Source organism: Carlito syrichta, unplaced genomic scaffold (genome assembly GCF_000164805.1).
Source record: "Carlito syrichta isolate Samal-C Ts95f unplaced genomic scaffold, Tarsius_syrichta-2.0.1 Scaffold314525, whole genome shotgun sequence".
In the NCBI taxonomy this organism is placed as follows: Eukaryota; Metazoa; Chordata; class Mammalia; order Primates; family Tarsiidae; genus Carlito; species Carlito syrichta.
In genome coordinates, this window is record NW_007258621.1 from 729604 (window position 1) to 740140 (window position 10537).

The 10537-nt window shown below is 49.8% G+C and overlaps 1 protein-coding gene across 1 annotated transcript in view; it reads left to right on the plus strand.

The window, feature by feature from the left end:
- KSR2 (kinase suppressor of ras 2) overlaps positions 1-10537 on the plus strand; it is a 445700-nt gene that overhangs the window by 100571 nt on the left and 334592 nt on the right. The window contains exons 2-3 of the mRNA XM_008071604.2: positions 2094-2234; positions 6367-6517. Coding sequence (XP_008069795.2) covers positions 2094-2234; positions 6367-6517 — 292 coding nt within the window. The remainder of the gene's footprint in view (positions 1-2093; positions 2235-6366; positions 6518-10537) is intronic.

A 10537-nucleotide genomic window follows, 5' to 3' on the forward strand; every position in this document is an offset into this window, starting at 1 on the left:
TGTATTTATCTTTATTAAATATACTTTAAATTACAAATATGATAATATACTTTAAGTACCTATTGAAACAATGCCAAAAACATATATAAAGAGGCCAGACCTGATGGCTCACACCGGTAATCTCAGCACTCTGGGAGGCTGAGGCAGGAAGAGCATTTGAAGCCAGGCATTCAAGACCAGTCTGGGCAACATAGTGACAAGAAATAAAGAAATTAGCCAAGCATGGTGGTGCACGTCTGTAGTCCCAGCTACTAGGGAGGCTGAGGCAGGAGGATCGCTTGAGCCCAGGAGTTTGAGGTTGCAGTGAACTGTGATTGCACCACTGCATTCCAGCCTGGGCAACAGAGCAAGACTCTCTCTCTCTCTCAAAAGAAATGTATATGAAGAAACACTTAATCATCTTAAACATTCTTCTCCACCTTCCCCCCTCACCCCTTACCTCTCACCATAGAGTCTCCCAGTCCTAAGTTAAAAGCCTGAAATTTATTGTTATTATTTTTTTACTTTATTATAGAGATGTGGGCTACAAGTCAGGATTAGGTACATAAGTAATCTACATGCCAGTGAAGTTTGGGCTTCCATCTGGTCCTCACTTCCTCTGGTTTGGGACCAGGTACACTTTGTGTTGTTACGTGTCCCCCTCCCCTGGCAGTGCCGATCCCTCCCTTGTTTTATTGTGATTAGTGTTCAGGTCCCACTTATGACTGAGAACATGTGGTATTCTGTTCTCTATTTCTGTGATAGAGCACTAAGTATGATGGTCTCCAGCTCCATCCAATTTGTTGTGAAGTCCATGATTCTGTCCTTCATGGCTGTGTAATATTCCATTGTGTGTATGCCCATTTTGATATCCAGTCCACTTTCGATGGGCAGTAGGGTTGGTTCCATGTTTTTGCTACTGTGAATAGTGCTGCAATAAATATGCATGTGCAGCTGTCTTTTTGGTAGAACGATTTATGTTCCTCCGGGTATATTCCCAGAAGAGGGATTGCTGGGTTGTAGAGAAGGTCCATTTCTAGTTGGAGTTTATTCTTCCATATCTTTTTCTCTGCTCGGGCACATAAATACTTTCTTTCTTTTGTTAATGTTAGTTTTTACAAAACTAGCAGTGAAATCTTTCCTGTTCGTGTCACGGCATCCCTCCAGAAGCCTGGATTGGGGCTCATCTCACTTTAAAAGTATTGATTTTGGGGGGTGGGGCAGGGGAGGGGCGCAATTTAAAAAGGGAAAAAAAGAAAAAAAAAGTCAAGTTTTGATTTTTGAATACTTGCCTATAACTTAGATTCAAATGGCACACAAGGGTTATTAAATAAACAACGTTTCCCACCTCTCTTCCCCTCCCCGTCTCTTCTTCCCTTCCCTAGAGTACTGGGAATCCTTCCAGAAAGACTTTCTGCATTAGCAGAGACATACGTGGGAACCTTCTCCCTATGAATGGGACGGTATTTGTTTATCAGTGTATCTTGGAGATTGTTCTGCGTTGGTACACACTGTGCCTGGCGGTTTGATTCTACAGCTGCATGGACTTCCTTAGTGTGGCTAGAGTGTCATTTGCGTAATGACTCTGCCACTGATGGGCCCTCAGGGGGTTTGCGATCTTTTGCCACTGCAAACAGAACTGTAAAGAGATAGCCTTGTGCGGTCGTTTTGTGCAGGATGGTGCCGATTGAAGGAATTGCCAGGTCAAAGGATGTGGCAATTGAAATGTCAATGGATGTGTGTCTCCCTCCCCCAGGAAGACGTCAGAGGCGCCTGTTTGACCATCTTCACTAACACGATGTGGAGATGCGTGGAGCACTGGATCTCACTATAGGGGAAGCACAGCCTTTAAAATACAGAGTTGGCTGGGTGCTGTGGCTCACGGCCATCATGTCAGCGCTTTGAGAGACTGAGGGGGGAGGACTGCTTGAGGCTAGAAGTTTGAGACCAGCCTGGGCAACATAGTGAGACCCCATCTCTACAAAATTAAAAAAAGAAATACAGAGTTGGCTGGGGTTCTGTGTGTGTGTGTGGGTGTTTGTAGGGGATTTTCATCTCTCTTCCTTGTGACTGCCTCTGAGACGTGTCCTCTGTCCCTGTCTGTGTCTCTGCAGAGCAAGCTGGTGAAATACTTCAGCCGGCAGCTGTCCTGCAAAAAGAAGGTGGCCCTGCAGGAGCGCAATGCCGAGCTGGATGGCTTCCCCCAGCTTCGGCACTGGTTCCGGATCGTCGACGTGCGCAAGGAAGTCTTGGAGGTGACCCGGGGGGCCTGGTATCCTCCCTGTCCCATACCACCCACAGCCAGCCCTGGCTGCTCCTTCTGCCCACCCCTGGCACATAATAGGCCCTCGATAAGCAAGTGCTGGATGGAGAACCGCAGGATCTCTTGTGCTGTCCTCACGGGGCAGTTGGGGGTACAGTGCTCCAGCTAGTCAGGCTCTCTCAGCTCGGCTGCTTACATCTCTCTGCCCCTCAGACTAGCACTGTCCAATGGAACTTTCTGAAATGATGGAAATATTTTATATCTGTGCCATCCAGTGTGGTAGCCACTCGCTGCTTGTGATGAGGGCATGGGATTGAGGAACTGAATTTTTAATTGTGTTTAATGTGACTCCATGGGGCCTGTGGCTTCCATGTAGGACAACACAGACAGCATCAGTCTTCTCATCTGTTCAGTGGGTATAATGATTGTCCCGTCTTCTTAAGTAGCTGGCATGATAGAATGAGACAATTTTAATTACATCCTCTGCCCTGTCAGGTGCAGAGGCTCACACACCTGTAATCCTAGCACTTTGGGAGGCCGAGGTGGGAGGATTGCTTGAGGCCAGGAATTTGGGTAACATGGTGAGACCTCATCCGTAAAAAATAAAAAAAAATTAGCCAGGTATGCTGTCTGTGCTTATAAAGGATCTTTCATGCCAAGTAGCCCCCTGGCTACTTTGGAGGCTGAGGCAGGAGGATCACTCGAATCCAGGAGCTGTGATCACATTACTGCACTTCAGCCCGGGCAACAGAGCGAGACCCTGTCTCTAAAAAAATAAAAATAAAAAATATATAAAATGTTCAGCTCAGAGTCTGGCCCCAAACAGAACTCCATGAATGTCAGCTTATTGTTGTGAGCCCCCAATGCCTTGTGTCCACCCTCAGTGACTGAACCACATCCTTAAGGTCTCAGGGATAATGAGATTTCCTTAGCCTCTGGGGCCCAAGGAATTGACTGTTTCTAGCGATGGGGCCATGTCATTGCATCTTGGGTGCCAGGCCTGGTCCCAAGAACTTTACATGAAGGACCTCAACTCTTGAGACTGTCCAGACTCCTCACCAGGACCTTTTGTGTGGTATGACTATTGACCCATTGCTCAGAGTGGGAAACTGAGGCTCAGAGATGAAGTGACTTGTCTAGCTAATGAGTAACCTGGTTCCAGCAGACCACAGAGCCTTGGGTCAGAAACACTGTGCTCTTGCCTCATTTTCCTGTTGCCGGGGTCCCCCTGGGCTGGGTGGAAGAGAAGGTGCCCCCTCTTCTTGTGGGGCCAGGCATCCTTTCCCAAGGTGCTTCCTGCCTCTGCTTGAAGAGGCTTTATTCGTAGACATTATCCCTGAGGACAAGAATCTCGCCTGACCCTGCAGGATCTAATGGTCTTGAGCTAGACGCAGCACCCCACATTTCCCCACACCCCCATCCCCACCCATCTCGTGGGTTCTCAGACCACACACCATTCTATGTTCCCCTGTTTTCTTCCCAGGGTGGCCAGAGCACCAAGATGCATTTTCTTGTGAACACCCTTAAAACGAAAGATCCTGTATAAGCACAGACAGTATTTTATCTGCACAGCCTGGTGCACTTTTTAGAGGTTTGGGGATCATTTATTTACTAAGTGCCTCCTGTGGAGTGAATAAGGCAGAACAATTCTTCTCGACCAGGGAGTTGAAAACTGGTGCCCCCTCAAGCTGGAGTTGATGTGCACATATTTTGTGTTTGGCTGATATGATGCTCAAAAATTTATTTCAAGCCAATATTTACAAATGGAAAGAGTTTGCCTAAAATACCCAGACCTCTGGATTCGTTTAAAAACTCAGAACTGCTGGCCGGGTGCGGTGACTCACACCTGTAATCCTGGCACTCTGGGAGGCCGAAGCGGGAGCATTGCTTGAGCCCAGGAGTTTGACACCAGCCTAGGCAACATAGTGAGACCTCATTTCGATAAACAAAAAATTAGCTGGGTGAGGTGGCACACCCCTGTAGTCCCAGCTATTCTGGAGGATAAGGCGGGATCACCTGAGCCCGGGAGGTCGAGGCTGCAGCGAGCCGTGATTGTGCCATTGCACTCCAGCCTGGGCGACAGAGTGAGACCCTGACTCAAAAAAAAAATTACAATTGGCGACCAGGCTAAACAGAATTCCTGTCTGGCGGCGATCAGCTGGATCTGCTGCCTTGTTGCATCCCACAGCCTCCTCTCGGTCCGGCTCTGCCTGTATGAAGTCTGCCTGACCTGCGAGTCCCCGAGTTTGGGCTCTCACCTTCGTTTGTGAGCACCTGAGTCCAAGACCACCCGCCAGGCGGTGGGGGAGGAGCTGGGCTTCGGCTCCCTGTCTGAAGTTCACAAGCGTGTCCACCAGAGGGCGCCTTTCTGCGAAGGCACCGAAGCTCTGAATGGAGAAAGCTCCGAAGTAAACCGCCTGGGTTCAAACCCTGGCTCCGTCAGTTATTAGCCGTGTGACCTAAGGCAAGCCATCTAATCTCTCTGAGTTTTAGTGTCGTGATCTGTAAGCGGTGAGGACAAAGTACCTACTTCGTGTAGTCTTCGTGACATTTAAAAAAAAAATCCATGAAAAGCTCTTGAAACAGAGCTCCCTCTGTTTTAGCTATTATTATTATTTTATCACGCAGATGTGCATCTGCTGTTTTGGCCCAGGATTGTTAAGGCCGTCTCTATTTTCGATGTCAAAAGTGTTACTTTGATCCTAAAGTTCACTGTGCACCGAAATATATATATCCAAATAATATATATTTAAATAATAATGTATACACACACACACATATATATGCACAACTCTCTCTCTATTTATTTGTGTCAGATTAAAATGCACAAATGAATCCGGCAGCAAGAGGAGACCTTTCTCCGCTGCGAATCATCCCCTCTAAACGTGATTCCTTCTGTCCTCCACGGCCGGTCCGACACCTTTCTTAAAGTGGGGCTTACCGGGCCGCGCGCCCCGGTTTTAGAAAGCCTCTAAGTGACTCCATTATCGTTCTTTCTATGCTTCTGCCCCAGTGAGTTGGAAAGGCATTGACTGAGTTTCGGCTTTTGCCCTACAGTTCATTTTTTGGGGGTAGAATTTTTGTGCTGATAAAAATTTCCTTTCTCGCCGTCGGGGGAATGGGGAAAGCTGTATTTTGTTGTCATACCAGACATGACCACACGAGGGCAGACGTATTCCACAGCATTACGCTATGTAAACCCCTTATTTAAATAATAATATTACAATAATACTAGTAATAAATGTAAAATCGTTGCATACCACTGAGTCCTCTAAAGGAAGGCTCTTGTGTACACTTGCAGGCATACGTATAGATGCATATATATAGAAGTCTGGCACATTTCTAGGTATCCCTACCTTCTGGTGCCTGGGAGACACCGTGTTGGGGAGAGAATGGATGTGGGTGGCCGGGGGGGCGGGGCCCCCCGACCCACCCATGGATAGCTGCAGCCCGACCTTTTCTGTTCCCAGCCCGTCTCTTCAGAAGTGTCCCTTGCCCCGCTCCACCCGTATGCCGGCTTGACCACGTTGCCCTAGGATGCGACGCGGCACAAACCCAAACCCACTTTTCGTCCCCAGCACTGGGCCACCCACGGACTTTCAGCTCCTTCCCCTTGGGCTTCCGAAGGCCAGTGTGGGCCCTAGACCCTGTGGCTGGAGGAGGGGGCGGGGGGACACTTGCACCGTGCAGTGTGCTCGCTCTGAGGTCACGCTGGGGTTTTGCGCGCGGCCCTGCAGCCCAGGTGGGGCAGGGGGCACCGGGGGCCGTGCAGAGAGGCAGAAGGGGACTAAGGCCTCTAAGGACTCGGAAGCTGGAGGGGAGACAGGAAAGCACTGACCCCATGACGGGGAGCGGTCAGCACTCGGCGGCTGTGGTCCCTTGCGAGTGCGTACACTTCCGTCCCCATTGTATGGGTGGGGAGAGCGAGGCTCGGAGAGATGAAGCGGCTTGTCCGCGGCTGTCGAGCGAGTGGGCGGCAAGCCTGAGATTCGAGCCCGCTCTGGGCTGGCCCCCGGGTCCCGGCCCCCAGCCTCGTGCCGAGCTTTGCACGGCGGCGTGTCTGCCGCTGGTGGCCGAGCCCGCGCTCCCGCCCCGAGCTCACGGTCCGCTCTCCCCGGCCCTAGGAACTCTCCCCCGGCCAGCTGAGCCTGGAGGACCTCCTGGAGATGACGGACGAGCAGGTGTGCGAGACCGTGGAGAAGTACGGCGCCAACCGGGAGGAGTGCGCCCGCCTCAACGCCTCCCTCTCCTGCCTCAGGGCCGTGCACGGGTCAGGTGAGCGGACTCGGGCCCGGGAGGCCCTCGCCCTCCCCGCGCCCTCTCCCGCGGGCCGGGCCGGGCGGAGTCGGCCTCCGAGGGCAGATGTGGCCTCGGATTGGGAGGCCGGAAGAAGTGGGCAGGGCGGCCCCTGGGCTCGAACTCTTGCCCGGGGAAGGCCGCTGCAATGCAGGGCCTTTGGTCCTGGATAATCAGGGCCCGGACAGGAAAGCATGGAGCGTGCGTAGGGTCTCTTTACCGGAGACGTTCTCAAGTGCCTTTGTATTTTGGGCCAATGTTTAGTTTCTTGGTTTTTACATAAAGAATTTGCATTCACTGTAACGCACATCAGAGAATAGATTTTAAAAAATAACCATCTAAGCCCTATCCCCTAGGGACCTGCTATTGTTATTTTGGTATGATTTTTGCAGACAAATGGGTCCATGCATATTTTAAAAAATATAGAACTATCCCCATATATTATTTTAAAACTTTTTTTTCCCACCTAACAGAATAACCTCTGTGACTTGGGGTTCCAGATATAGTGTCATCTCTCCTGGGCCTTTTCGATTAATTGCTCGAACATGTTACCTTTATTAGCAGCACATCACATATCATCCTCTCAAGGCTTCCTGCTTCTCTCTAACCTCATGATACCCCCCTCCCCCCCAGTTCTGGGGCCTTTCCGTCCCACGTGCTCCGCTCTGCAAACACCAGCTACGGAAAAGTGTCACCTGGGCCACCGGCACGGTTGTTCCAGTTCTCACCACAAGGTGTCGCTGTCGACCATCGGTCTGGCAGAGTCAGGCGGCTGCTCAGAGTCACAGATACCCTGGCTTGATCCCGCCTGCGACATTCCACAAGCATTGGTTGAACACCGGGCCAGACCTTGAGAGGTCCTCTCACCCGAGTGACTGTGATGAGCCAGCAGGGATGAGGATGCAGCAGTGAGCAAAACAGAGCCTGTTTGAAAGAGGACATCGAGCCAGATCCCCGGTGCATGCCCTTTGGTGTTCGTTCTTGCTAGCAGGTCAACATCCAAAGGGACCGTGCGTCAGGGGCTGTCTAGTGCCTCGAGGGGTGTTTGTTTAGCAGCAGCCTTGACTCTCCCCTTGAGATACCAGGAACATCCCGCACTCCGAGTCGTGGCAAGGAAAATGTCTCCAGATAGTTCCAAATGTTCCCAGAGAGGCAAAAGTCACCCCCCGCCCCGTTGACAGGCCGCAAGGTCATGTTATTCCTCACACCTAGTACAATGCTGTCGAGTCACATCAGTATGGCTGAGAGGGGCTCTGACCACTCAGGACATGCAAAGTCTCTCCAAGGAGACTTCTTCTCTTCACCACAGTGAGGCGCATCTAGCAGGTGTCTCACCTTTAAACGATTGCATAGAGTTACAATGTTATACCAGAGTCAGCACACCTAATTCCTTCTTCTTTCAATGCCTGAATACTAACACCATTCGTTCACCCAATCACCTATTTTTGGAAATTTGAGTTGCATCCATATTTTTCCTATCATAAGCAGTGCTGCAGTGAATACCCTTGAGTGCTATCTTTGGGTATCTCTGTGACTGTTTCTTTTTTTATTTTCTTTTTTTTTTTTTTAGTCAGAGTCTCGCTCTGTCGCCCAGGCTGGAGTGCAGTGGTATGATCACGGCTACCGCAGCCTCAACCTGCAGCGCTCAAGTGATCCTTCCGTCTCAGCCTTCCAAGTAGCTGAGATTACAGGCACGCACCACCATGCCCGGGTCATTTTTTGATTTATTGTAGAGGTGAGGTCTCGCCATGTTGCCCAGGCTGGTCTCAAATTCCTAGGCTCAGGCAATCCCCTCACCTTGGCCTCCCAGGGTACTAGGATTACAGGAATGAGCCATTGCGGTTGCTGTTTCTTTAGAGTGAATTCATAGAAGGGGGTTCTGCAGCAAAAGGTTTACATATTTTATGGCTTCTGGGGAACACAGCCATATTGCTTTCCAGAAAGTTCATATCAATGTATGTCTCTCCCTCTCTCTCTCTGGCCCCTGCTGTGCCTGACAGTGAGAATTGGAGGTGAGGTTGTCAGGTGCTTTTCAGAGTTCACAGCTTCGCATGTGACATGACTGAATTTGGTGGGTTCTTTAAAGTAGACCTGGCCTCCAGTTCTGCCTGAGAGAGGTATTTATGTCAGCCCTTTGAGGGCAAAACAGTCATTTTTTGGTGACAGCTTGGGCTGGGCAAGACTGTGCAAGGTCTTCTCCTCTGGTCTTTTTCAATCAAGATGTTGAAACTGCCCCCTCTTCAGCTGGTTTTCTCAGCCTCCCTTCCCCCTGTAATATTTTCAGCCCACGGTTTGCCTTGTCTCAATAAAGATTTCTAATGTCAAAAAAAAGAGAAAAAAAGACACACAGTAGCAAATACGAGTTTTTTTGCAACCCTGTACACAGACACAATATTTCTATGCATGATAGAAGCAGATGTTTTATATTCTTTTCTGTTCTATTCTCTCTCTCTCTCTCTCTCTCTCTCTCTCTCTCTCTGTTTTAGCTAGAGTCTCACTGTTTCATCCAGGCTGGGGTGCAGTGGCACAATCCTGGCTCACTGCATCTTTGACCTCTTGGTCTCAGGTGATCCTTTCACCTCAGACTCTCAACTAGCAAGGACTACAAGTGTGTGCCACCACACCTGGCTAATTTTTTGATTTTCTTGTAGAGACGAGGTCTTGCTCTGTTTTCCAGGCTGGTCTGGAACCCTTAGGCTCAAGTGATTCACCAGCCTTGGCCTTCCAAAGTGCTAGGATTACAGGTGTGAGCCACCATAGCCAGCCTTCTGTTCTAGTCTTTGTCACTTACCAGATGCCAGTGATGACTTCCATGTTCATTTCACACCTTCTTTGTGAGGTGTGGCCCATTAGTTTAACCTACACTGATTTCACTGGTGCTCCTGTCTCTGCGTGGGCCTCCTTCCGATTCCTCCTAGGTAGCTAAGACCCAGTCTCCTATGCCCGGCCTCAGATGCCAGCCATGGAGCCACTGGGATCCTGAGAGCTCTGGTCATGTGCCTTGTCTGTCCACTTCCTACAGCATTTAGGGCTGAGGTTGGCTCAACTCAGACTTCTTGGTAAAGGAGTATCTACCCAGCTCAGAGTTCCCTCAAAAACACACCATCTCTGCCATTCTTGTAGGCAACAGTGCCACTGGACACATTTTCATTTTTGCCCCTTTGGGGAGTGATTTGTTTGTAAATCGGTGCATCCCTCCTTCACGAGACTGTCATCTGCAAGAGGGCAGGATCGTGCCTGTTTCTGATTGCTGCTTCATTCCCAGGGTGAAGGTCAATGTCTAGCACATAGTAGGGGTTCAACGCATTTTTTTGGTTTTTGTTTTAGAGACAGGCTCTCACTCTGTCACTCAGGCTGGAGTGCAGTGGTGCAATCGTAACTCACTGCAACCTTGAATTCCTGGGCTCAAGTGATCCTCCTGCCTCAGCCTCTTGAGTAGCTGGGATTACTCATGCCTGGCTAACATTTTAACTTTTTTTGTTTTTTTGTAGAGCAGACGGGGTCTTTCTGTGTTTACCAGGCTGGTCTCAAACTCCTGGCTTTAAGTGATACTCCCATCTTTGCCTTCCAAAGTGCTGAAATTATAAGCATGAGCCACCATGCTGGACCAATAAATATTTTTAAGTAAATCCAACTTCCCCCTCAGCTGGATCTCGGAAACTCACCAATGACTTAAAGAACACCACCCTTTTGGTGGGTTGCAAAGCATCTCAGGATTTGACTCCTACTCGATGTCTCCCTGTTCACATTTTTCCTCAAGCTCTAAATGTCCAATAAATCCACTAGTCGCCAGACTCGGTGGCTCAGCCTGTAATCACAGCACTTTGGGAGGCCAAGGTGAGTGAATTGCCTGAGCCCGCGGGTTCGAGACCTGCCCGGGCAACTTGGTGAGATCTCATCTCTACAATAAATAAAAAATAGCTGGGAATGGTAGCACATGCCTGTAGTTCCGGGTACTTGGAAGGCTGAGGCGGAAGGATCGCCGGAGCCCAGCAGGTC